Genomic DNA, 27093 nt, shown 5'->3' with positions numbered 1-27093 from the left:
TAAATGCAAAGCCAGGAGTGCGCAGAGTCAGAGGCGGGAGTGTGCAGGACCTGTTGTAAGGTGGACGTGTCTGATTTTTGTACGTTATCGATGTGCACGTCAGAGAGAGAGCAAGTTACGTCACTGTTAAACAATCTTTGGTCTTGTTGTGGCAGTCTATTACTTTCTTAGTTGAAGTGTGGTAGGTGATGGACGTATTTAGTAATGCTGTGTCGACTTGTGAATGAATCTGTTAGATGAAGACAGATTTATTGTAAAGCACAGAAAGGATGAATATCACGTACATATCGGAAGGCGAGAAGAATATAAATTTTGAATAATGTTATTATTTTGAAGAGAAGAAGTCTGAGGTAACTCTGCAGCACTGCGCAGCTAGTTTGTCGGAATGATTACTCTCAGCCAGTTGCTCAGAGCTGAGAAAAAGACCACCTCACTTCCCTGGGTCATGCACCAACATATCAACTGCTTAAGCTGTTTGATTTTTATAAATATATTCTGTTAACATTGTACCCTTTTTAAATCGTTGTTCACTTTGTCAAGCATAATATTAACCAGACCAGTATCATGTGTAAAGACGAAGGTTTACTCTGTCTTCTTGAATACAAACTTCATTCTAAAACCGTTGTCTTGGGAGCATCATTTCATAGGAAGGGTTACTCTCCCCATTAAAGAAGGTTTGTCATTACCATCTTGCACCATACACTGTAGTATGCAACACTCTGAATGTTTATATAAATGATATGACACAGTTTCAGCGTCTTTACTGGTCTCATACAAATATGATTTTATGTATATAGACTGAAGCGTTGAATGAAAATTTGTACCAAGGCCCAGAATTGAGGCAGGAGAGCTGGCTTCGGTTCTCCGCCTTGTTACAAATTTTCACTGTCCGCTTCTATACAAATAGAAGATTTTGAATATTGTTTGGAAATTTTATTTTAAATTTAAAATCTAGATTAGCCGCTGCCTGGTTGCTGTTTGCTTTCGAGAAATCTGAAACAATTTTGTCAAGACGCGGCGTTAGTAAAAATTTTGGTTAGGGCCAAATAATTGTTTTACTTCAGTTGTGCATTTCATATAAAGAAGAGCTGTATTCAGACCAGTTCCAGCTCAATCCAAATTAGGTTCCTTTAGTCAAAGGTTAGCATATGAGTTTAGGTTCGATTAACAGTTTGTGAGTAAAAAGTTTTGGTAATACATAGACTTTTTATAGAGTGGAAGGTTAATTTGGGCTAAATTTCATACAGAAACACATAGTGGGGAATTTACATTGTGGTCATGGATGTTAGGGTGCAAGGTAGTCAACAACAAGGTGAAGACAGCAGCGAATGAATTGGAAAATGGCGTAGTACTGAACTCCATACAATGATGACAATCGTTTAAAGTGACAGGATTACGTAACTGTAATGCGAACACATAACTTGGTAAGCCTCTTTTCTCTCCTAGTGTTCACATGGGCCAGAATTCTGAAGCTTTATAAGTATCGAAATAAATTTCTCATGTGTTTAATACTAATATATCGAGTTTTGTTACCTCCCTCCTTCTTTATGAATATATGGGAACCGAATCACATGATCGACATTACGGAGAAGGTTTTGGAAGTAATTTCCTAATTACCTCTAATACAAATCCACTGAACGTCATCGTTATCAGTCATTTCTATCATTAAATGAAGTGATCTCTCCAAGTATTGAGCTCAGATATGTCGGTAACTTTTTCGTTCGTGAGCAACGATCTTTGGTGATATGCAGCCAGTTGATCTCAATGATTTTCCGCAGGTCTTCGTACATCGGTCCGGTGGTTTTCCTCGTGGTCGGTCTCCGTCTCTTAGACTCCAATCCAGCACTCCCTTTGCCCGTTGGTCATCATATCTTCTGGTAACATGCCCTGGCCATTCCAATTTCACAGTGTCTGTCCTGTCCAGGATGTCTAGGTGTATTATCCATAATTAGTACTTCCTATTGTATTTGCTTTACGTATTCAGCTTCATAAGAAACATCAATTAACTTCTAATGTATCATATTTTTATTGTTCATACCCTAACGCAAATGAAGCAATAGTAAAATATAGCAGTCATGTTTAAACGCCGATTCCACGCCATTGGCACCTTCCCAAACGTGAACCAAGTCACTGAAGCAGTTATGTGTAAGCCAATAAAATTTGGAAACAAAATGAAGAAGTTATTTAAAGTAATTTCATAGTTACAAGTACCTTTATGGAGACTACTAAAGTACAAGTCTGCTTAAAAGTCTACAAAGTATTAAACTAAGCATTTCTCGATAAATTTTTAAATATTTAATTTCCTATCTGTCGTTTACTTTGCAACTAGTGTACCGAAAGTATCGACTCACCTCGTCCAATGTGTGGTAGTCGTCCCAACCAAAGGATGCCCTCGATTTCTTTGCCGGACGTTCATTGTCGATAAGCCTGCAATAAGGGAGAAAACGTTACTCGGGATCAACTTATAATGACTAAAGAGGTGTATGAACGATAAACCTAGCTGTAATTGAAATGTGATCCATTTTCCCAAATTAATTATTTCTAGAAAAATTGTGTCAACAATAGTCCAATTTCTTGATCGATCATTTCTGCGAGACTCTTTAAGTTCATGTGCGTGAACTACAGGTTTATCGCCATCGAATTCTGGAAGCAGATCAGTGCTGGATGAACATTGCGAACATTAATGCAAAATTTATTTTCCATCATCCCCTCTACAATTAGACACTGCTGCCTTTTCCGGTTGACTGATCCATATTTTCGTTGGTCACTTTACTGGTCTTGTTCGCTGTGGTTTACACGAGAATGCTAACTTCGGCAAATGGTGGACTCCCACTCATACGGTGTGATGAAACGGTACGATCTTACAGAATTTTATTTGTATATCTTTTCTACAGTGGAGACCGAGAGTTCTTCTTATTGCTACCCACGTTCTTGAATATCTATCGAACTTTTTTTAAGTTTTTCTGTTGCAGTCGCGTATACCGTAGCGTCAGAGGTATATAAAGCGCATTATTTGTTCTAATGGAACATTTTCCAATCATATTTTAGATCTTGTAGTAACTTTGCCTTATGGTACCATAACTCCAGCTTTCATTTTTGATATTCACAACTACAGATTGCGGTGAGATTAACGACTACGTGACTAAAGGTTTTTGGGAAATTTTTAGACTAGGTTAATATGATTTTACTCTCAACAAAACGAATAGTATTAACCGATATATGTCAGTGTAGCTCAACACCTTCGTGCCCTTAGATCATCTATTTATTGAATAAATCATCTAAATACAAACTGAACGGAACGGTCATAGAAGGCATCTCCACAGAACATTCTGTGTAGTATTTAAGGCTCATATAATCTTTCCAAACTCAAGTCGCGTCCTGCTCCGCCGCAAAGACAGACGTATGAATCAGTGTCAGTTTGAAGAAAACCAGAATATGAATAACGGCTAATATCTACACCTACAGCTACATATACATCCACACTCCGAAGTCCACCCGACGATGTGTGGTGGAAGGCACTTCTACTACCACTAACAGATTCCCCTATCCAGTTCCATTCGTGAATGGCGCGTTGGGGCAATAACCTTCGGTAAACCTCTGTATTAGCTCTGATTGCTCGAATTTTGTCGTTGTGGTCATTTCGGGAGACGTATGTAGGAGGAAGTAACATGTTGCCTGTCTCTATCTGGAAAGCACTTTGTCAGAATTTTCGTAACAGTCGTATCCGTGGTGCACAATAACTATCGTGCACCTTCAGCCACTGGAGTTTGTTGAGCATCTCTGTAAAGCTACCGCTCCACCTAAACGATCCCGTGACGAAACGAGATGATTTTCTTTGGATCTTGTCCATCTCCGGTTTTCTAGCCAATCTGATTAGAGTCGCAGACTGATGGGCAATACCCTATACCCGGCGGAACAAGTGCTTTATAACCCACTCCTTTCACGGTTGAGTTCATCTTCTTTTCCTAATGTATATTTTATGTGTTCATTCCAATTTAGGCTTCTGCTGCATATTTTACGGTAGAGTAAGCTTACTCATAGCTATTTGTCATTCAATCGTACTCTGCCGCTGTCCCCTATTTTCACATAGCTGAAAATATAAGATGCATCTCTATCTCAAAATTTTCCAGTAGCTCTGTACCTTCAGTATGCGACGGTTTTGCTTGTGTTACCAGCCATTGTAAAACTACCAAAAAGGTGAGTTTACAAATTATTCGCCTATACCAGGGTCATCCGGAAAGTTAAGAATGTTTTGTTTTGACACGTCGTCGTGTCCTCTACCCCACCACCGCCGCCCGACCACTGATGTTGGTTCTCATCCGCTTCACTTTGACAGCAGCTGCGATTCAATGCGTTCGCTTACTCCTTAGCTGTGCCACTTTAAAACGTGAGAAAAAATTGCGATCCTGTAAAGTATGAAGGGCGTAGTATTATCCGCTTTTTAAACCCACAAGTCTGACCTACCGAAATTTATAGACAGATAAATGAGTTCTAGGCAATGTGACGTATAATGAAGCGCCAGCTTAGAAGTGGCGTATCATCTTTAATGGCGGACCGAAATATGGTTCAAGACGAAGATCGCTCGAGCTGGCCCTCATTGGTGACTGATAGAGCAAGGACTGAAACAAAACTCGAAGATAGGCGTTTCGTAAATGCAGTGTCTTACTGTCAGACTCTTCAATGACTTCGCCGCGCTATTAGAAACAACAGCCTCCGAATGGTAACCAGCGGAGTCACCTCCTTCACGATAATGCACGTCTGACGGAGTGGGAGAGAGACAATTCTTGCTTCAGCGATTTCAGTGGAAAATATTTCAACATCCGCCATACAGTCCGGACTTAACCCCATGTGATTATTCCTCAAATTAAAAGGCTTTGGTGTAGAAAATGCTACGGAAATGATGACGAACGTAAAGAAGCCGTTATCAGTGGTTCAACAACTTGGCGACAACCGGGTATGGAGAAGGTGTAGCAAACCTGATAAAACTGTACGACAAGTGCTTAAATTTGAACAGTAATTGCGTAGAAAAGTAGCTTGGGTATAAAATTGTTTGTAAAATAAAGTTTCGTTTAATTATATAAAATAAAAATTTCTGCAGAACAAAACGTTATTTTAAACATTTAAAATTTCCTGGCTAACAGCCCGTGGTCGATTTATAAAACATTCTCCTACCGTTTCCCCTCCGACTGCAGGACACATATTCAGCGGTAAAGTGGCAGTTTTAAGTGATGTCAGTACCAGCAGTGAAAGATTAAACTGTGTGGTCAAACCGTTATCTACTTTGCGAATGACACTCGTATCTCAATCTTACCGGCCTGACATCAGATTAGTACGTGCAAAACCAGAGTCTCTCAGTTAAGAACATTGTCAGTACTAAGGATGTATTATAGAAGGAAGTGTTAGTGTATTTTATGATTAATAAAAATAGACTTCACTGTATATTATCAGAAACTGTTCTTCGTTCTTCCACCTCTCTACCATATACGAAACAACGAGAGAACGTCGAAATGTAAATTACACATGTCGATCCATTCTAGGACCTTTGCACAACAAGAGTTGTGCATTTCCATGTTGCCGTTTTCCTTCACACACACACCTCACGTTCTGCTGCGTTACAGATAACAGCCGCCCTGTGAACCATGGACCTTGCCGTTGGTGGAGAGGCTTCCGTGCGTCAGCGAGGCAGTTAGCCATACCGTAGGTACAGCCACAACGGAGGCCTATCTGTTGAGGCGGACAGACTAACATGTGGTTCCTGAAGAGGGGCAGCAGTCTTTTCAGTAGGGACAGTAGTCGGGATCATTGACTGAAGTAGCCTTGTAACATCAACCAAAACAGCAAAACAGCATTGCTTAGCTGGTACTAGGAACGGCTGAAAGTAAGGAGAAACTACAACCGTAATTTTTCCCGACGGGATGCAGGTTTATTGTATGATTAAATGATGATGTCTTGCTATTGCGTACAATATTCCGTTCGGCGAATACTCAGGAGGAAGTAGTTATCAGGAGAAACAAAACTGGCGTTCTACGGATCGGAGTGTGGAAAGTCAGATCCCTTAATCGATCAGGTAGGTTAGAAAATTTAAAAAGGAAAACGGATGGGTTAAAATTAGATATAGTGGGAAATAGTGAAGTTTGATGCCAGGAGGAACAGGACTTCCGGTCAGGTAATAACTACAAAATCAAATAGGGGTATTGCAGGAGTAGGTCTAATAATGAATAAAAAATAGGAACGCAGATAAGCTACTACGAATAGTACAGTGAACCCACTATTGTAGCCAAGATTGACTCGAACATCAAGCCCTCCACAGTTGAACAAGTTTATATGCCAACTAGCTCCGCAGATAACGAAGTGATTGAAGAAATGTATGATGAGATAAAAGAAATAATTCAAATACACTCCTGGAAATGGAAATAAGAACACATTGACACCGGTGTGTCAGACCCACCATACTTGCTCCGGACACTGCGAGAGGGCTGTACAAGCAATGATCACACGCACGGCACAGCGGACACACCAGGAACCGTGGTGTTGGCCGTCGAATGGCGCTAGCTGCGCAGCATTTGTGCACCGCCGCCGTCAGTGTCAGCCAGTTTGCCGTGGCATACGGAGCTCCATTGCAGTCTTTAACACTGGTAGCATGCCGAGACAGCGTGGGCGTGAACCGTATGTGCAGTTGACGGACTTTGAGCGAGCACGTATAGTGGACGTACCGCCGAATTGCATGTGAGGCGTGAGGTCTCTACAGTACATCGATGTTGTCGCCAGTGGTCGGCGGAAGGTGCACGTGCCCGTCGACCTGGGACCGGACCGCAGCGACGCACGGATGCAAGACTGTAGGATCCTACGCAGTGCCGTAGGGGACCGCACCGCCACTTCCCAGCAAATTAGGGACACTGTTGCTCCTGGGGTATCAGCGAGGACCATTCGCAACCGTCTCCATGAAGCTGGGCTACGGTCCCGCACACCGTTAGGCCGTCTTCCGCTCACGCCCTAACATCGTGCAGCCCGCCTCCAGTGGTGTCGCGACAGGCGTGAATGGAGGGACGAATGGAGACGTGTCGTCTTCAGCGATGAGAGTCGCTTCTGCCTTGGTGCCAATGATGGTCATATGCGTGTTTGGCGCCGTGCAGGTGAGCGCCACAATCAGGACTGCATATGACCGAGGCACACAGGGTCAACACCCGGCATCATGGTGTGGGGAGCGATCTCCCATACTGGCCATACACCTCTGGTGATCGTCGAGGGGACACTGAATAGTGCACGGTACATCCAAACCGTCATCGAACCCATCGTTCTACCATTCCTAGACCGGCAAGGGAACTTGCTGTTCCAACAGGACAATGCACGTCCGCATGTATCCCGTGCCACCCAACGTGCTCTAGAAGGTGTAAGTCAACTACCCTGGCCAGCAAGATCTCCGGATCTGTCCCCCATTGAGCACGTTTGGGACTGGATGAAGCGTCGTCTCACGCGGTCTGCACGTCCAGCACGAACGCTGGTCCAACTGAGGCGCCAGGTGGAAATGGCATGGCAAGCCGTTCCACAGGACTACATCCAGCATCTCTACGATCGTCTCTATGGGAGAATAGCAGCCTGCATTGCTGCGAAAGGTGGATATACACTGTACTAGTGCCGACATTGTGCATGCTATGTTGCCTGTGTCTATGTGCCTGTGGTTCTGTCAGTGTGATCATGTGATGTATCTGACCCCAGGAATGTGTCAATAAAGTTTCCCCTTCCTGGGACAATGAATCACGGTGTTCTTATCTCAATTTCCAGGAGTGTAGTTAAGGGAGATGACAATTTAGTAGTTATGGGGGACTGGAACTCGATAGTAGGAAATTGAAGAGAAGGAAAAATAGTACGTCAATACGGACTAGGGATAAGGAATGAAAGAGGATGCCGTGTGGTAGAATTTTGCACACAGCGTAACTTAATCACCGCTAACACTTGGTTTAACAATCAGGAAAGAAGGTTGTGCACCTGGAAGAGAACTGGGGACACCGGAAGGTTTCATATTGACTCTATAATCGTAAGACATAGATTTAGAAACCAAGTTTTAAGTTGTAAGATATTTCCAGGGGCAGATGTGGACTCTGACCACAATCTATTTGTTATGAACTGTAGATCAAAACTGAAGAAACTGTAGAAAGGTGGAAATTTAAGGAGATGGGACCCGGATAAACTGAAATAACTAGTGGCTGTAGAGAGGTGCAGAGGGAGCATTAGAGAACGATTGACAAGAACAGGGAAAGGGAATACAGTAGAAGAAGAATGGGTAGCTTTGAGAAATGAAATAGTGAAAGCAGCAGAGGATCATGTAGTAAAAGGTCGAGGGCTAGTATGAATGAGTGGGTATCAGGAGAGATACTGAATTTATTTGATGAAAGGGGAAAATACAAAATGCAGTAAATGAAGCATTCGAAAAGGAATACAAACGTCTCAAAAATTAGATCGATAGGAAGTGCAAAATGGCCAAGCGGGAATGGCTAGAAGACAAATGTAAGGATGTAGAAGCACATATCACTAGGCTTAAGGTAGATGCTGCCTACAGAAAAGATAAAGAGACCTTTGCAGGAAAGAGAACCACCTGTGTGATTATCAAGAGCTCAGATGGAAAACCAGTCCCCAGCAAAGAAGGGAAAGCCGAAAGTGGAAGGAGTATATAGAGGATCTAGACAAGAGCGATATACTTGAGGGGAATATTATGGAAATGGAAGAGGTCGTAGATAAAGATGAAATGGGAGACATGATACTGCGTGAAGAAATTGACAGAGCACAGAAAGACCTAAGGCGAAAAAAGACCCCAAGAGTAGATAACATTCCGTTAGAGCTACTGATAGTCTTGGGAGAGCCGGCCATGACAAAACTCTACCATCTGATAAGCAAAATGTTCGAGACAGGCGAAATACCCTCAGTCTTCAAGAGAAATACAATAATTTCAATTCCAAAGAAAGCAGGTGTTGACAGGTGAGAAAATTACCAAACTATCACTTTCATAAGTCAAGGCTGCAAAATACTAACACGAATTCTTTACAGACGAACGGACAAACTGCGACTTATCTTAGAAGAAAGTTTAAGGAAAGGCAATCCTACATTTCTAGCATTTGTAGACTTAGAGAAAGCTTTTGACAATGTTAATTGGAATACTCTCTTTCAAATTCTGAAGGTGTCAGGGGTAAAGTAGAACGTTCCGCCCTTTGTTTACAAAAGTTTGGTCAGTATGGTGAAAAATATTGTCAATCACCTATGTCAATTTCAAAAGTATTGCAGCTTTTAATAAACCTTACTTGCTCTGCCGTAACAACCTGTAACTTACTTTTCGAAGACCCCTCGTAATACAGATACTCTTTCCCATATCGTGTGTAAGCTCTGGAACGAATTCAGACCACACTGGTCTAATGCCTCTCCTGTATGTTCATTCTAACAGCACTATTACTATGTTAATTCTCTTTTCTTTTTCGTCACACTAACCCAATAATGTGACGATTCTCGTGTGTGTACAACAAGTCAGAAAGCCAAAATAAAAAACATAAAACTTTCAAATATAATACTCACTACCCACATCAATTGTCAGGAGATAGTCACAATAGGTGAATACATAACAGTAAACTGGAACTGTTAATATTTACAGAATTAATACACTGTCAAAATGTAACATAGTCATGCGCATTAAATAAATGTATCATACACAAAACATTTTATCTTGACTGTTGTAACTAAGTGCTGTCAAAACAGAAATCTAACAGACTTTTTTACTTAAGCTTGTCTAATATTCCCTCTTAAGATATTCATCTACAGAGTAGAAGGAACTGCCTGTCAAAAAGTCTTTAAAACTGCGTTTGAACTGCACTTTGTCATTCTGAAACCAAGTTTTTAATAGCTGCTGGGAATGTATTGAAAATACGTGTTCCTGAATATTGGACCCTTTTCGAACCAAGTTAAGTGGTTTTAGGTCTTTATGTAAATTGTTCGTATCCCCAATATTGACATTATTTATTGAGTTATTGGCTGGAAACAGAGGTTCGTTAGGGAATAAATACACTGAGAAACAGTGGTTAGAATACCCAGTTCCTTGAACAGGTTTCTACATGACACTCTTGAATTTGCACCACAGATGAGTCTTTTTACACGCTTTTGCACCTTCTGCTCGGTTTGACGAGTTACCCCAGAATATGATCCCATATGACATAAAGTAAGTAATAAACGAAAGTAAGCAAATTGTATATGCTGCCTCCTGCAGATACGGACCTGTTTAGGCGCTTCAGCAATTTTTTGGTATTGCCTTCCCAACTGAATATATTATCGAGTTGTAGCCCAGAAATTTAACAATCTCAACCTCTTCGATTTGCATTTCTTCATATGTTATACAAATCCTGGAAGGAAATCTCTTACAGCTTCCGAACTGCATATAGTGGGTCTTTTAAAAGTTTAATGACAGTGAATTAGCCCCAAACCATTTATTAACGCCAGTGAAAATTTGATTAGCAACGATTTCCAATTGCTTAGTTACGCTAGGAATGCTACAAGTCCGGAATTAAATATTTAAAGCGACTGATATCGATCACAACTCAGAAATTAATAATTTCTCTGGAAAGAAAATGTCTGTTTTTCACTGTTCGTCCGAGGCTAATCTTTACGAATGAAACTCGAACCGGAACACTTGCTGTAGCACAAAGAGCTTCTTGAGTTAAGTCATCTAATCACTTCTCTCCAGCCGTCGCAAAGCTTCCATTTACACGGCCGTTGCGATGACATCGACGTCGTTTTAGGAGTGACAGTGATCGGATATATTAAGAGGAGCGCCACCGGTGTGCTCGTGGTTTTCTACTGTATATGTGCTGCGACCCCTAACACAAAGTAAGAAAACTAATACTGTTAAATAAAGAGACTTACTTTTGCACGTCTTCTACGTAGACAGAAGACTTCATACCCTTCTTTTCGAGGGCCTCCAGAAAGCTGTTTTGCAATTCCGGAGATACCATCACGTCTGCCGTTCTGTTGGCGACACTGGCGTCCTTCCAGAACAGGATCTGTTTTGGAAACAAAAATTTCCGCTCTTGTAACTCATTTTAGAAACTATAGGCATCAGAGTAGCTTTCACCATGAAATTTAGTGTTGTTTATATTGTGGGAGATATACTGCTGGCAGCTGCCTCACTTCTAGACTAGACAAGGGGCGAACGGTTTTGGAAGTGGAAAAAAAATCGGCGGATCACCAGCAGGCTCACAATGTTACAGGAAGGCTACTAAGGCACCGTTTAAAATCATTACTTTATCATTATGGTTTGGAACACACATACAATGCTATTAAGAATTCTTTAGAAACTAAAGGCAGACGAATCACATTGCAAAATTTAAGAGACAGCTTGTACAAGTTGACTCTGTCATCACAAAAAAATTTTGTTTTACCTCTACCAACATTGTGTTCTATAAGTTGTGAATTTATTTTCTGTACCCAGTTACAGATGTTTTGTTTTTCATATGTTACGTTTTGTGCACGTTTTTTCTCTAACAAATACTTAATTCAGCACTAAGCAGTTTCCTTTATGTTGTCGAATTTTGATAAGTTTCTTAGTAAGTTTATGTGTTTGTTCTTCCTTATTTAAATTTCATGCAATAGTACTAATGAGAAAAGTAATACGTAAAAACGAAAATATTTAACGACGAAGCATAAAAACTGGTTACGTCGACAGAACACAGAAAAAGCCGGAACAATTAGCTTTCGGAAGAAGAAAGGGAAGAGAACGTGTTTTGTTCCGCGCTTTCGTGCCAACTGCGTGTGCCCATTGAGGCGTGTTTGTTGTACACATTCTGGAGTACGTATGTGGTAGAGGTTATCCAGAGACAGGTTCGTTATCACTGTAGCAAAGAAGTTTTATTATGAAATTTCAGTGAGCGCTGAATTCGATGTGCACACTGTAAGTCCATAGTTCGTTAACGACAATTGGACGTGCTTTCATTGAAGAAAAACCAGCACCAGTGGCTGATCAATGTAGTCAAGAACTACAGAGCACGTTGCACACTAATTACGTTTGCTCATAGGCCGCAACCTATATCTGGTACAGTTACGCGACTCTTCCTTCGGAATTTTCAGTTAAATACAGTCGTACCAAATATATAAGGTGATTCAAAATCCCTCTTACAGGCTTCTAGGGGCTGTAGAGGGGACTTAGAAGATGAAGTATTGAAAGGGAACCGTGTCCGGAAATGCACCGTTCGAATACTGGATCACTTTCAAATTTCCCACTTCACAATCTGATAAGAGGACGTCGTCGTCAGTCCCTGCTGTAATTATGACGATACACAGCTCCTTCGTCCGACTACAACAACGGCTGCGAGATAGCTGGGACGTCCGAAGCTAGGAGGGTTGGCTGTGGTGCTCCATGGGCGCGCTGCACGTCCTTCCTCAGGTAGAACAGAAGCCGAGGACAAGTATTCGAATAATTTCCCGTGCCATGTGCTCCTGTAACACACACCTCATAGCTCATAGTCCCCGCTATGTGCGTATCGTGAGACGGTTTTCCTGACCAAACCTTCGTCTACTACGTGTCTTCTGCAACCTTTAGAAGCCGGTTCAAGGAATTGTGATTCATCTTGTAAACAGAGAGTCCCCCCCAAAAAAACCACGAACAAACTTTAGAGACAGGTTCCTTACCTCAAAGCAAGAAAAAAATGCCTAGTGAACAAGGGATTGAAAGTGCATATCTTAAGAGATATGAACACTTGTTCACTTTCGATACTACGAAACACTTTTCTTATACTGAAAGCTCTTTGCTTCTCATGTTTTGGGAGGATGCAGAATCTACAAGAACAACAAAAAATATCTTGTAAACATGGGCTCTAAACTGCATACCTTAAGAGGTATGAGAATTGTTCGGTAGAAGAGATGTGTTTAACACTAGCCAAGATGAGCAATTGGTCATAGCTCTCAAACTGTGCGTTCAATGATATTACAGTGTCGCTTGCGTTCTCGTTGTTTTCAGCACTTTCACATTTTTCATAATTCTTAATTGTCAGAACGATTTGTTGTTCAACTGACGTCATTTGTGACAGCAAGAGAAGCCCTAAAAACACGCATCTTGTAGATGCAGAGGTGGAATTAAAATTCCCTCAGTGACTGTAGAGCAACTACGGACAATATGGCCGCACAAATGAAGAACCTTATGCACACTGTTTTACTTCGTTGGCCTCGAAAATATTTACGAGGAAAACAGTTCATTCATTCGAATTCTGTGCAAAGTGCTAACTGACAGCGAGTAAAACATATTTACGTAACAGTACTAACTCTAAGTACTGTATTTTTATCTCTAAAACTCCTTTGTTTTTTGTTTTTTTTTTGTTTTGTTTTTTGTGATCTCCCGCGTCATACATTCTCGAAGTGTTAACAGTTACACGTCATATCCCTTTTATGTTACCTTCGCCTATAGTTTTGAATGTGTTTTCACGTTCTAGTCTGTGGAGTATTATAGTTTTTCTACATCTATGAGCGCAGTTATTCAGCTCTTCAGTTGGTACAGACCATCATGTCAGCTCTGTTGGGGACATTTATGTAAATTATTACAGTCGTTCTATTTCTGTCGTAATAAATGTTTCTGCTTACTTCACAATCGGATCACAGGGACTCTGTAGTGTATCCTCTGGTACTCAATCGCCTTCTTCCGTCTCTGTAAGATTTATTCCCCTATTCTTTGTAGTTAATGTTTCAGTAATTTTGTGCACAGCTATTTATAGCGACAGCTATATACCAAACCGCTGCGATTTCGTTATATTTCTAACTTGAGTAGATACCTGGTTTTCTTTGTTCACAACAGTCGCAACATACGATTCCTATCCGAAACTTTGTCAAACGTCATAAATATTTGAACAATCCACCTCAAGCATCAGCTTGACCGACAATTTCTTCAATGTAACGAACTGGTCAATGGTATTTCATGTGATATTCACATTCTAGTAGACTTGTCCTCTGTTTCCATTAAAACAATTGTGACAATTACATGTAAAAATAGTTTCATGAACAAAGCCATGTTTTCTCGGAGTTCAGGGCAATGGGATGCAGAAAAAACTGGCAGTTGCGTATTTTAATATCATTGCTATACTATTGACATTACTTGTAAGATATTAGTACCTTACTGTTGCTTTCATAGAGCCAAAGATAACAACCGGAAAGCAACTTTCCGCATAATGCAACACAAAAAAACAACCGAATACCATTCTTTCAAAGAAATGGCTCTGTGTATTGGATATATGCTAAACCTAGTATTAGATCCTCTTTATCGAACATATTTCACGAGTGATTCGTAGAAGGAAGTCAGTCAATCAAAAATCCTACATCACGATCTTGTAAATGAGAGCGAAAAGAAGCAGGAGCAGGGATAGATTAAAAAATATGCGAGAACAGTCAGTGTATTTGGAACTACCGTCAGCAGAGGGTACTTACGTCATTGTAGTACTTGCTGGTGAGCTCGTTGAGAAACTGAACGTGGTGCTTGTTGGTGGGCTCCACGCGGTACACGCGGTGGCCGTCGAATCGCCGGGGTTCCCCAGCTGCAAGCGACAGGGCCGCCAACACCAGCAACGCAACTCTCCACAGCATCCTGAAACTGGAACCAGTGTCCTTCGCTACGCTGCAGCAATCTTTGTGATGCTGGACAAGCAACTAACAGTAATGAACCCGTAGGAAGCAAAGAAACACTCGGGGGTCCTATTTTATGCTTTTAAAACAAACACTAGACAGATTTGACATTACTATTATCTTAAAGTTTTTCAGCTACTATTGTTTTAAAATTTGTCATTTGTTACATTTTTAAACGATGGCTGTCAGGAAATTAGCCATATAATATGATAATACGCAGTATTTCGAAAAACATTGTTCTGGAAAAGTTGAAATTTCACTCGAATCCTTTAGTTGCATAATTTTTAATGAGTTTTGCAGCGGTGTAACTCAGCAGCAACGATTCGAATAGCTTTATTCAGATTATAGTAATCAATCACCTTCAGAAAAGGTTGTTTACAATTCTTAGCAGAAATTCGGTGGAGAGGAACTTTCATAAAGATAAATCCTTAGTCAGGTTCAAGACTGAGGTTTATTCGATTTTTCTTAATCATTTTGTGACTTTTCTATACTCGGAGTTGACAAAAAATAAAGTCACAGCCCTTATTCAATGCTGCCCAAATCTATCTTATGGATTGTATCAATAACGTATGATGAATTAAACTATCTGTAGTCTATTCCAGGAGTATATGTCTAGAGTTAACTTATACTATGTGCTACAAGCTATGGAAAGTTAATTATTCAGATCCATGTAACCATACCATAGTATTTATTTCATAAACACAGTTCACAATACAAGTTCACAGTAACAACAAGCATCGACCATATTTTGCCACTGTTGTCAACCTACTCTTGGAAGCTATACAGAAATAAAACTACTGTTAGTCTATACAACCTACCACACAACTACAAATATTCAATTTGAGCTACCTTCTGGAGTCTCTCTAAAATTTATTTGCAAACATGCATCTCCCCACCTGTTTAAATGAAGTTGGATCACCAATATTAAATATAAATACGTAATTTATAGTAGAACTAAGCTGCATGACTTCTAGTGGTGTTTTAAAATACATTAGTATTAGCTTAAAAGAGTTTTTCCTTCGTATATTAGATTGGTCGGAATGTATTTTACTGTGGTAGCAACAATATCTAAGTGACTATTTTTTTTCGAGAATTTGTTGTGCCATTAAAAAAAAAGGATTTTTTCACGATTTAAAACAACTGCAAACTGATGTCTAAAATGTCTCGTCTTAAAGGAATTCTTGTTCTGACTCCTAAACTGGTCTTAGATGTTTAATATTGCCGCAGTTATGGAGGATTTAATTTTATGATTGAAGTTTTAGTAATATTAATTTAACTGATTCATTTCAGTTACAGTTGTGTATCTTTGTCCTCCAGCGTCTGTTGAACAAATGTTATTTTAGAAAACAGTCGTTTCATTGAATTATAATACTGCATCGCCTTAACCTTTGCAAATATGTGATAAATTTTGAATTTAGCTAAATGAGCAGATCACCTACGAAACCCATTAGGCTAGTAAGATCTGTAGTTGTTATTGTATCTTTAGTTTTATCAATTCCTCGTAGCAAAAAATGAGGTGACGAATTTATTCAATTCAGCATTCGAAATATTTCTTGCAAGAGTCCTAAAATACAATTTACAAAGGACTGTGTGGTACCTATGGAATCCGCAATAAATCGATAGTCTTGTGCTGTTGTCACAAACATATCATATGTATAAAAAGCGGAATTTATGTGATATCAGTATAGATTAAGTGTCGAATAGTCTGTTGCTTGGTGTCTCCCTCAACTCGGCTTCAATAACTGACAAAGAAATCATAACTCAATTTATTTCAGTTAGCAGTTGGGTCCGTACAACTTCATTGTAGCTCAGAATCCGGGCCGTGCCAATTGGTGTAAAGAAACACACAGAAAATTCTGCCGAGGGAATGCAAATACATATACGTCAATGTAGCAGGAGAATAAATTCGTTATATTCGTTTGAGTGGGAGAAAATGGCTCTGAGCACTATGCGACTTAACTGCTGAGGTCATTAGTCGCCTAGAACTTAGAACTAATTAAACCTAACTAACCTAAGGACATCACACATCTATGTCCATCACGAGCACTGCTTTAGGCTCACAACAAACAGTTCACTCTGACTCGTATACAACAATTCGTTTGCCACACGCCATGGACGAAAACTGGGAAACAACCGAAAACGTCCCATCAGTCTTCATCATGACAATGATAGCTGCTACGCACCAGGTCGAACAGTTTATTGTTTAACAGAGAAAAACATGGAATTGATGTGTCTTTTGCTTTACTAATCGCCTAATCGACCTATTAATATCAGAGTGGAATGAATATTTCCAGAATAGATTTAAACGAATGGAAGAAGTATAACTTTTAATGAAGAATATTTTGGCCAAGCAATAAAGCTATTTCTATGAAGAGCATGTTTTTCTCTCCTTTTTTTTTAATAAATACGAAGGTAGCCCTAATAACAAGAAAGACAATACTAAGCAATCCTCATAAATATCTATCCGTGTCACGATGCACACTGCTAACGATTGTTTTTACTACCTCGGCAGGCAGCCTTTATGAAGGTGTCTACTTGTGATGTTACAATATTTTTTATATTGTTGATCAAAATACATGGACTCCATCAGCAATACTGAAACGTAGGTTCGCAGTTTAGTAAAATATCTGAAATGACGAGCATACATTGGGCACATCTCGTAACTGTTATGAGGAAGCAACATGCATCACACTGTATATAGCGGTTACTGAAAGCTATGAAATACAGTTTTCTGCATCCTCGAGTAATATTTCCTGCAGCCCAGTAAAGTAGTCTTCGAATCCAAACCTCGACTACAGATTCCGTCAGATCAGAAATATTGCTGTATAACATTTGAGCCAAAGAAATGAATAATGCGTATCACCTGTGGTACCATGGAAAGCCAGGCGAATGTCTCCCATAGCATGATACCGTCGTCGACAGGGACTGCCTCGTAGGCGCAGTGCATGTTTCGAGCAGCCTTTCGTATGAATGGTGGCCTAGTGTAAAAATAAATTTCATTCCACTGACGAGGCGACCCGTTTCCTTTGATCTGCCTTCAATTTCAGTGATGCCATGCCAACTGGAACCGCAACTGAAGTTGTCTTTGAGTCAACATGCGAAAACACAGGAGTCCTCTGAAGCGGAGCCCCAGGCTCAACAGTGAGCGCTGAACAGTTCCTGTACCACGATTGTACTCTGGCGTCAAATCTGCCACAGATCGCCGCCGACCCTACTTTGCACAGCGCAGAAGTTGCGAACATGTTCTGTGATGAGACGTGGCCGTCCAACACTTTGTCTGCTACTTGTGATTTCAACGTTCTTCAGCCACTATCCATGGATTCTCACATTAGTAGCACGCTAGCAGCCCACAACCTTCGCCGTTTCCATGATACTTGATCCCATTCGTAGGTCCACAGCAATCTGTCCTTTAACATTTACTTACGTCAATGGATTTCATCAACTGCCAGTTTTATCGTTGCTATCACAAATCCCCACTTGTCTCGTTTCCTCTTACGTAATATGTCCCAAGAGGAATCATCAATATTCAGGGATGTGACAGAAACGCTCATTTGAAGCAAAATAAACTCCATTTGGTCATATGCCCTATTCGAAATAGTTTCATTTAATTACCATTTATTTTTGGACCAATGGGGCACACTTATGTAAATCACCTTGTTGTTGTTGTGGTTTTCGGTCCTGACATTGGTTTGATGCAGTTCTCCATGCTATTCTCTCCTGTGCAAGCTTCTTCATCTCCCAGTACCTACTGCAACCTACATCCTTTTGAATCTGCTTAGTGTATTCATCTCTTGGTCTCCCTGTACGATTTTTACCCACCACGCTGCCCTCCAATGCTAAATTTGTGATCCCTTCATGCCTCAGAACATGTCCTAGCAACCGGTCCCTTCTTCTAGTCAAGTTGTGCCACAAACTACTCTTCTCCCCACTTCTATTCAATACCTCCTCATTAGTTATGTGATCTACCCATCTAATCTTCAGCATTCTTCTACAGCGCCACGTTTCTAAAGCTTCAATTCTCTTCTTGTCCAAACTATTCATTGTCCATGTTTCAATTCCATACATGGCTACACTCCATACAAATACTTTCAGAAACGAATTCCTGACACTTAAACCTATACTCGATGTTAACAAATTTCTCTTCTTCAGAACCGCTTTCCTTGCCATTGCCAGTCTACATTTTATATCCTCTCTACTTCGACCATCATCTGTTATTTTGCTCCCCAAATAGCAAAACTCCTTTACTACTTTAAGTGTCTCATTTCCTAATCTAATACCCTCAGCATCACGAGACTTAATTCGACTACATTCCATTATCCTCGTTTTGCTTTTGTTGGTGTTCATCTTATGTCGTCCTTTCAAGGCACTGTCCATTCCGTTCAACTGCTCTTCCAAGTCCTTTGCTGTCTATGACAGAATTACAATGCCATCGGCGAACCACAAAGTTTTTATTTCTTCACCATTGATTTTAGTACCTACTACGAATTTTTCTTTTGTTTCCTTTACTGCTTGCTCAATATACAGATTGAATAACATCGAGGAGAGGCTACAACCCTGTCCCACTCCCCTCCCAACCATTGCTTCCCTTTCATGCCCCTCGACTCTTATAACTGCCATCTGGTTTCTGTACAAATTGTAAATAGCCTTTCGCTCCCTGTATTCTACCCCTGCCACCGTTAGAATTTGAAAGAGAGTATTCCAGTCAAATTTGTCAATCGCTTTCTCTAAGTTTACAAATTCTAGAAACGTAGGTTTGCCTTTCCTTAATCTTTCTCCTAAAATAGGTCGTAAGGTCAGTATTGCCTCACGTGTTCCAACATTTCTATGGAAATCCAAACTGAACTTCCCCGAGGTCGGCTTCTACCAGTTTTTCCATTCGTCTGTAAAGAATTCGCCTTAGTATTTTGCAGCTGTGACTTATTTAACTGTTAGTTCGGTAATTTTCACATCTGTCAACACCTGCTTTCTTTGGGCATGGAATTATTATATACTTCTTGAAGTCTGAGGGTATTTCGCCTGTCTCATACATCTTTCTCACCAGATGGTAGAGTTTTGTCATGACTGACTCTCCCAAGGCCGTCAGTAGTTCCAATGGAATGTTGTCCACTCGCGGGGCCTTGTTTCTACCCATGTCTTTCAGTGCTCTGTCAAACTCTACACGCAGTATCACATCTACCATTTCAGCTTCATCTACCTCCTCTTCCATCTCCATAATATTGTCCTCAAGTACATCGCCCTTGTATGGACTTTCTATATACTCCTTCCACCTTTCTGCTTGCCCTTCTTTGCTTAGAACTGGGTTTCCATCTGAGGTCTTGATACTCATACAAGTGGCTCTCTTTTGTCGAAAGGTCTCTTTAATTTTCCTGTGGGCAGTATCTATCTTACCCCTAGTGAGATAAGCCTCTACATCCTTACATTTGTCCTCTAGCCATCCCTGCTTAGCTATTTTGCACTTCCTGTCGATCTCATTTTTGAGACGTTTGTATTCCTTTTGGTCTGCTTCATTACTGCATTTTTATATTTTCTCCTTGCATCAATTATATTCAATATTTCTTCTGTTACGCAAGGTTTTCTATTAGCCCTCGTCTTTTTACCTACTTGAGCCTCTGCTGCCTTCACTACTTCATCCCTCAGAGCTACCCATTCTTATTCTACTGTATTTCTTTCTCCCATTCGTGACAATTATTCCCTTATGCTCTCCCAGAAACTCTGTACAACCTCTGCTTTAGTCAGTTTATCCAGATCCCATCTTCTTAAATTCCCACCTTTTTGATGTTTCTTCAATTTTAATCTACAATTCATAACCAATAGATTGTGGTCAGAGTCCACATCTGCCCCTGGAAATGTCTTACAATTTAAAACTTGGTTCCTAAATCTCTGTCTTGCCATATATCTGATACCTTCTAGTATCTCCAGGATTCTTCCATGTGTACAGCCTTCTTTTATGATTCTTGAACCAAGTGTTAGCTATCATTAAGTTATGCTCTGTGCAAAATCCTACCAGACGACTTCCTCTTTCATTTCTTACTCCCAAACCATATTCACCTACTATGTTTCTTTCTCTCCCTTTTCCTACTCTCGAATTCCAGTCACCCATGACTATTAAATTTTTGTCTCCCTTCACTACATGAATAATTTCTTTTGTCTCATCATACATTTCATCAGTTTTTTCATCATCTGCAGAGCTAGTTGGCATTTAAACTTGTACTACTGTAGTAGGCGTTGGCGTCGTATCTATCTTGGCCACAATAATGCGTTCACTATGCTGCTTGTAGTAGCTTACCCGTAGTCCTATTTTTTATTCATTCTTAAACCCACTCCTTCATTACCCCTATTTGATTTTTATTTATAAGCCTGTATTCACTTGACCAAAGTCTTGTTCCTCCTGCAACCGAACTTCACTAATTACCACTATATCTAACTTTAACCTATCCATTTCCCTTTTTAAATTTTCTAACCTACCTGTCCAATTAAGGGATCTGACATTCTACGCTCCGATTAGTAGAACGCCAGTTTTCTTTCTCCTGATAACGACGTCTTCTTGAGTAGTCCCCGCCCAGAGATCCGAATAGGGTTCTATTTTACCTCCGGAATATTTTACCCAAGAGGACGCCATCATCATTTAATCATACAGTAAAGCTCCATGCCCTCGGGAAAAATTACGCCTGTAGTTTCCCCTTGCTTTCAGCCGGTCGTAGTACCAGCACAGCAAGGCTGATTTGGTTAGTGTTACAAGGCCAGATGTCAATCATCCAGACTGTTGCCCCTGCAACTACTGAAAAGGCTGCTGGTCCTCTTCAGGAACCATATGTTTGTCTGGCCTCTCAACAGATACCCCTCCGTTGTGGTTGCACCTACGGTACGGCCATCTGTATCGCTGAGGCACGCAAGCCTCGTCACCAACGGCAAGGTCCATGGTTCATGGGGGGAGGACTTCACCTTAATCACTGGATTTGTCGTGATAGTACAAGTAACTGTTCAGCAAGACCGACAGATATTAAGCTATTAGACTTTTGCTTATGGAGTTGGATGGTTTGAAATGTAGAAACGAAAACTGAATTCTCAAGGTGAGCTGACTGGTCGCATCATGGACGTTGCTACCCTCAACAGGGAACGTGCGGAGGCACTCAAACAAGCAAGGCAACATGTTCTTCGAAGAGAGCGGTAACACTCTGGGAGATTTGAACGTCTATTGTGAACGGTATAACATGTAATGTGACGTGTACGATAATGCTTAGAAGTGAATGTGTTAAAAATATTTATTTTTCAATTAATACTCTGAGAAACGCTTGATGTAATGTTTATCAACTGTTGCCGGTGTGTACATGCGTAAACCTGTCGTTGTATTCAATTCTACAGAATCTAAATAACTATAGACACGAGTTTCATTCTATGTTGGAAGCAATTTGGACCAGGGAATAAGACCATAAGATTTTTTTGTTTCAAATTATCGGTCCTGTCACATCCCTGACTACTGGCCTTTCCTCCTGAGACAATCCGTGTGCTTCCCTTATCAGGTTACGTGTCGATAACGCCACGAGTGACTGTCTCCCCCAGGACCGTGGTCATAAGGTTTCCGCTCATCGGAGAACACTGGCTATACTGTTTTTATGTTTAGCATATCAGTAGGAAGTTGCTAAACACTATATTGGCAGAAAAAGCACAGTGTGTTTTGTGCTTTTCGAAATTAAGTCTGCTGTTTCAGTTCAGCAGGCGAACACCTGTCAGAGAAGCCTTAACGAACAACACGGTAAATGAAAGGAACTAAATGTTAAAGAGCCCAGTAAACCCCAAAATGAATTGCCTGAGTGAGCGGAAAAATGAACATCTATATCTTTCCGCGTGAGCTATGATTTTTTTTTTTTTTTTTTTTTTTTTTTTTTTTTTTTTTTTTTTTTTGTTTCATGATAGTTTCTCCCTCTGCAGATCGGCATCAAGAAAATATTTTTACTTTCGGAGGAGAAAGATGCTGATTGAAACTTTGTAAAGAGTATCCCGCCTCAACGAGAAACGCCTTTGTTCTAATGATGTTCACCCCAAATCCTGTATCATGTCCGTGACACTCTCTCTCCCGCTTCTCGTGTTTCTCGATCATATAAAACGTCCTGCCCTTCTTTGAACTTTCTTGATGTAGCCCGTTAACCCTGTTTGGTGAGGATCCACACCGGGCTGCAGTACTCCAAAGAAGGACGGACAAGGGTGGTGTAGGCAGTCTCTTAAGTAGATCTGTTTCATCTTCTAAGTATTCTGTCAACAAAACGCACTCTTCGATCCCCCTTCCCCACAGTATTTTCGATGTGTTCCAATTTAAGTTGTTCGTAACAGTAATTCCCAGGTAATTAGTTTAATTTACTGCCTTTAGATTTGATTGATTTATTGTGTAACCGATATTTAATGGATTCCTTTTATCACTCATGTGGATGACCTCACACTTTTCATTACTTAGATTAAATTGCCAACTGTCGCACCTTGCAGGTATGTTCTGCAATTGGCCTTGATCTTGTGGTGACTTTAGAGACGATAAATGACAGCGTCATCTGCAATCAACCAGAGATGGCAGCTCAGACTGTCTCCTAAATGCCGCTCGTTGAGACCCAGCGGTTCTAGGCACTTCAGTCCGGAACCGCGCTGCTGCTACAGTCGCAGGTTCGAATCCTGTCTCGGGCATGTATGTGTGCTATGTCCTTAGGTTAGTTAGATTTAAGTAGTTCTAAATCTAGCGGACTGATGACCTCAGATTCGAAACTGAAGCGAAATTAGATAGTTCGTGTAAATTAGTATGGGTAGAGCTTATACCCGACAATCGGACTAAAGTATTAATTGGATCGTTTTACCGATCTCCCGACTCAGAAGATATAGTTGCTGAACGGTTCAAAGAAAACTTGAGCCTCATTTCAAATTAGTACCCCGCTCATACAATTATAGTCTGTGGTGACTTCAATCTACCCCCGATATACTGGAAAAATTATACGCTTAAAGCCGGCGGCAGGCATACAACGTCATCCGAAATTGTACTGAATGCTTTCTAAGAAAATTATTTTGAACAATTAGTTCATGAGCCCACTCGAAGCGTAAATGGTAGCGAAAGCATACTTGATCTTTTACCAACAAATAAGCCTGGACAAATAATGAGTACTGTGATTACGAATACCGTAACACGTAAACCATGAAAAAGAAACGCGAAGTATATCTATTTAAAAAACTGATAAAATGCTGTTAACGCCTTTTTAAGAGACTGTATTCACTCCTTCCGATCTGATCATGTAAGTGTAGAAAAGTTGTGGAATGTTTTTAAAGAGGTAGTATCGACAGCAATTGAGATATATACCACATAAATTGTAATATACCTCGTGTGGGAGGCAGAAAGAGGTGTGAATTTTGATTTAAATTCTATAAATGAAATGCAAGAAGTGCTGTTCAACATATAAGTGGTTTATTCACTGAAACTGCATTAAACGACACATGCAGTAATTATTGAAATTTTATCAAATTCATTTAACAATCATTCACAAAATAATCAAATAATGATAAACAACAATAAAAAGTTTGGGTCGGCAGATATTGTAGAAAGTATCAAAAAAAAAATAGAAATGAATTGGCACCAAGAGCTCACAACAAGTCAATTATATAAGGTGCCTGTCCTGGTATTTGCCTTTTAACATGAGCATTATATGACTTCATTCTAATTTAACATAGAAATAAATTACGCGAGATGGGTTGACCTCGTGTATTAACTGAGGAAGGAATAAAAAAAATAACAGCTCAACATATGACTCTCTTAATGGACAATCGGTGAATACTGTGCCTTGGTCTGTATGAGTATCTAACACGTTGCAAAGAAATTGAGGAAAGCGAAAGAAGAATGCGCAGCTAGGAAGGCGGGCGTTTCCTTTATTACCATGTTCATAGCGTGGTCGGCGTGGCGGTGGAGTCCGCTGATTGCGTGCGGCTGCATCAAGACTCTGCCGGCGTCGCAGTTGATAGCGTCTAACATGCCCTACCCTGAAAATAGTGACCGAAACCTGCTACTGCAAGTTATCATTACTGCACAACGGTATGCGTCCATCTTCAATTGCAAACCTACGTGAAACTGCATTAAACAAAGCTCAAAACTGTTCTAACAGTACTACCGTCATCGGACATGTAGTAAATCAAAATGTGATCCTGAGTTAAGAAGCTCTTGATAACGCTCACAGTGAGTGAAGCTCGCCTACTTGGATCTAACAAACTTTGCTCTCTACGCTGTTTGCGACGAATGCAAAGTGCATTGTCTCATGACAAGCGATAAGAGAATCCTTGCGACTTATCGGAAGCAGTCAAGAGTGAATTCCTGCCTCCTCAGAGGCAACATTGAGAATCCCCATACTAGTGCGCTCCCCTCCAACGTCTTGTCTCCGCCCTTCCGCAAATTACGTAGCTCGTACCATTTTTCAAAGCGAACATTAGATTCTTGCCAATGAAGAAGTTCCTTTCAAAATTTCCTCCCTCCTTGCGATCGCATTCCGCGAGGGAAAGAGAGCGCTACTCTGTGTGAGACAGAGTATACAAATAAACCAAGACTTCTCCCTTTGAGTATTGACGATACGTTCTCAGGTGTTCTGCTCGCGGGAAACGGCCAAAATTCGCCTGGCCACTTGAGATTCTTGGGCACCCAAGTCGTGCTTTTGCTATTCAACTTGCTGCTCTGTCCGCGTTACCTAGAATCGTGACAAAACTGTTTTTCGCTCTATGTTTGTAGTTTCCGCTGCCTCGGGCACACGTGTGAATGTCCACGGCTTCCCTTGGCAGCGTGTTGATGTATGCAGCGTCTTCGCCTGTCGCTAATCCTCTGGAGGCCTGCCCTCTGTGAAGTGTGCCGACATGGGCGCGAAACCGCCGCTCGCCCGTGGGCGCACTACCTGTGTCCACCTGGCCGCCGGGCTTCCCAGCTAGGAACGCATCAAAAGAACTCCTTTCCTGCACAAAATGTACCAAGTTTGCAAAGAGAAGACTCATAGCCCTATACCGATGCTTAATGACACAATAATTCACCTCCTCCATCACACTTCATACATTGCAATAAACTAATGGCTGATTTTAAAAGCAATTATCTCCTTTAATTATAAACATGAAAAGCTTTGACGCTTTTCAAAATTAATAAGTGATGGTACTGATTCCCCATGGTATACAAATCGCTGCTGCAGAAACGACGAAAAAAAGCATGTGAAATTTAAAAGAACGCAAAATCCACAAGATTGGCGAAGTTTTACAGAACTACGATATATGGCGATTACTTCTATGCGAAATGCTTTTAATAATTTCCCTAATGTAAAACTGTCTCGAAATCTGGCAGAAAACCCAAAGAAATTCTGCTCATACATAAAACACGCCAGTGGCAAGACGCAATCAATACCTGCACTGCTCGAAAACAACGGTGATGTCACTGACGACAGTGCCACTAAAGCAGAATTATTAAACACGGTTTTCCGAAACACATTCACCAAACAAGACGAAGTAAATATTCCCTAATTCCAATCGAGAACAACTGTCAAGATGAGAAACATAGAAGTACATATCCTCGGTGTAACGAAGCAGCTTACATCACTTAATAAAGGCAAGGCCTCCGGTCCAGATAGTATATCAGTCAGTATGCTGATAAAATAGCTCCATATTTAGCAATTATATACAACCACTCGCTCACACAAATATCCGTACTTAAAGACTGGATAATTGCTCAAGTCACACCAATACCCAAAAAGGGAAGTAGGAGTAATCCGCTGAATTACAGGTCTATACCATTAACTCGATTTGCTGCACGGTTTTGGAACATATACTGTACTCGAACATTATGAAGTAACTCGAAGAAAACTATTTATTGACACATAGTCAGCAAGGTTCCAGTAAATAACATTCTAGTGAAACACAAGTGGGTCTTTATACTCATGAAGTAGTAAGTGCTATCGACAGGGTATGTCAAATTGATTCCATATTTTTAGATTTCCAGAAGGCTTTCGACACCGTTCCTCACAAGCGTCTTCTAAGCAAACTGCGTGCCTACGGAATAACGCCTCAGTTGCATGACTGGATTCGTGATTTCCTGTCAGAAGTGTCACAGTTCGTAGTAATAAACGGAAAGTCACCGAGTAAAACTGAAGTAATATCCAACGTTCCCCAAGGAAGTGTTTTAGGCCCTCCATTGTTCCTGATCTATATTAACGACGTAGGAGACAATTTGAGTAGCTGTGTTACATTGTTTTTAGATGTTGCTTTCATTTACCGTCTTGTAAAGTCATCAGATGATCAAAAAGACTGGCAAAATGATTTAGATAAGATATCTGTATGTCGCGACAAGTGGCAGTTGACCCTGAGTAAGGAAAAGTGTGAAGTTATTCACATGAGTACTAGAGGAAATCAGCTAAAATTCGATTACGCGATAAGTTACACAAATCTGATGGCTAAATTCAACTAAATACT

The 27093-nt window shown here is 40.6% G+C and overlaps 1 protein-coding gene across 1 annotated transcript in view; it reads right to left on the bottom strand.

Moving 5' to 3' along the window:
- LOC126354196 (zinc carboxypeptidase-like) overlaps positions 1–27093 on the bottom strand; it is a 57246-nt gene that overhangs the window by 26533 nt on the left and 3620 nt on the right. The window contains exons 2-4 of the mRNA XM_050003649.1: positions 14443–14605; positions 10900–11036; positions 2352–2427 (exon numbers count right to left, since the gene is read on the bottom strand). Coding sequence (XP_049859606.1) covers positions 2352–2427; positions 10900–11036; positions 14443–14598 — 369 coding nt within the window. The 5' untranslated portion in view covers positions 14599–14605. The remainder of the gene's footprint in view (positions 1–2351; positions 2428–10899; positions 11037–14442; positions 14606–27093) is intronic.

Source organism: Schistocerca gregaria, chromosome 3 (genome assembly GCF_023897955.1).
Source record: "Schistocerca gregaria isolate iqSchGreg1 chromosome 3, iqSchGreg1.2, whole genome shotgun sequence".
In the NCBI taxonomy this organism is placed as follows: Eukaryota; Metazoa; Arthropoda; class Insecta; order Orthoptera; family Acrididae; genus Schistocerca; species Schistocerca gregaria.
Note: the sequence above shows the minus strand (reverse complement) of the source record. Positions and strands in the feature narration are given on the sequence as shown.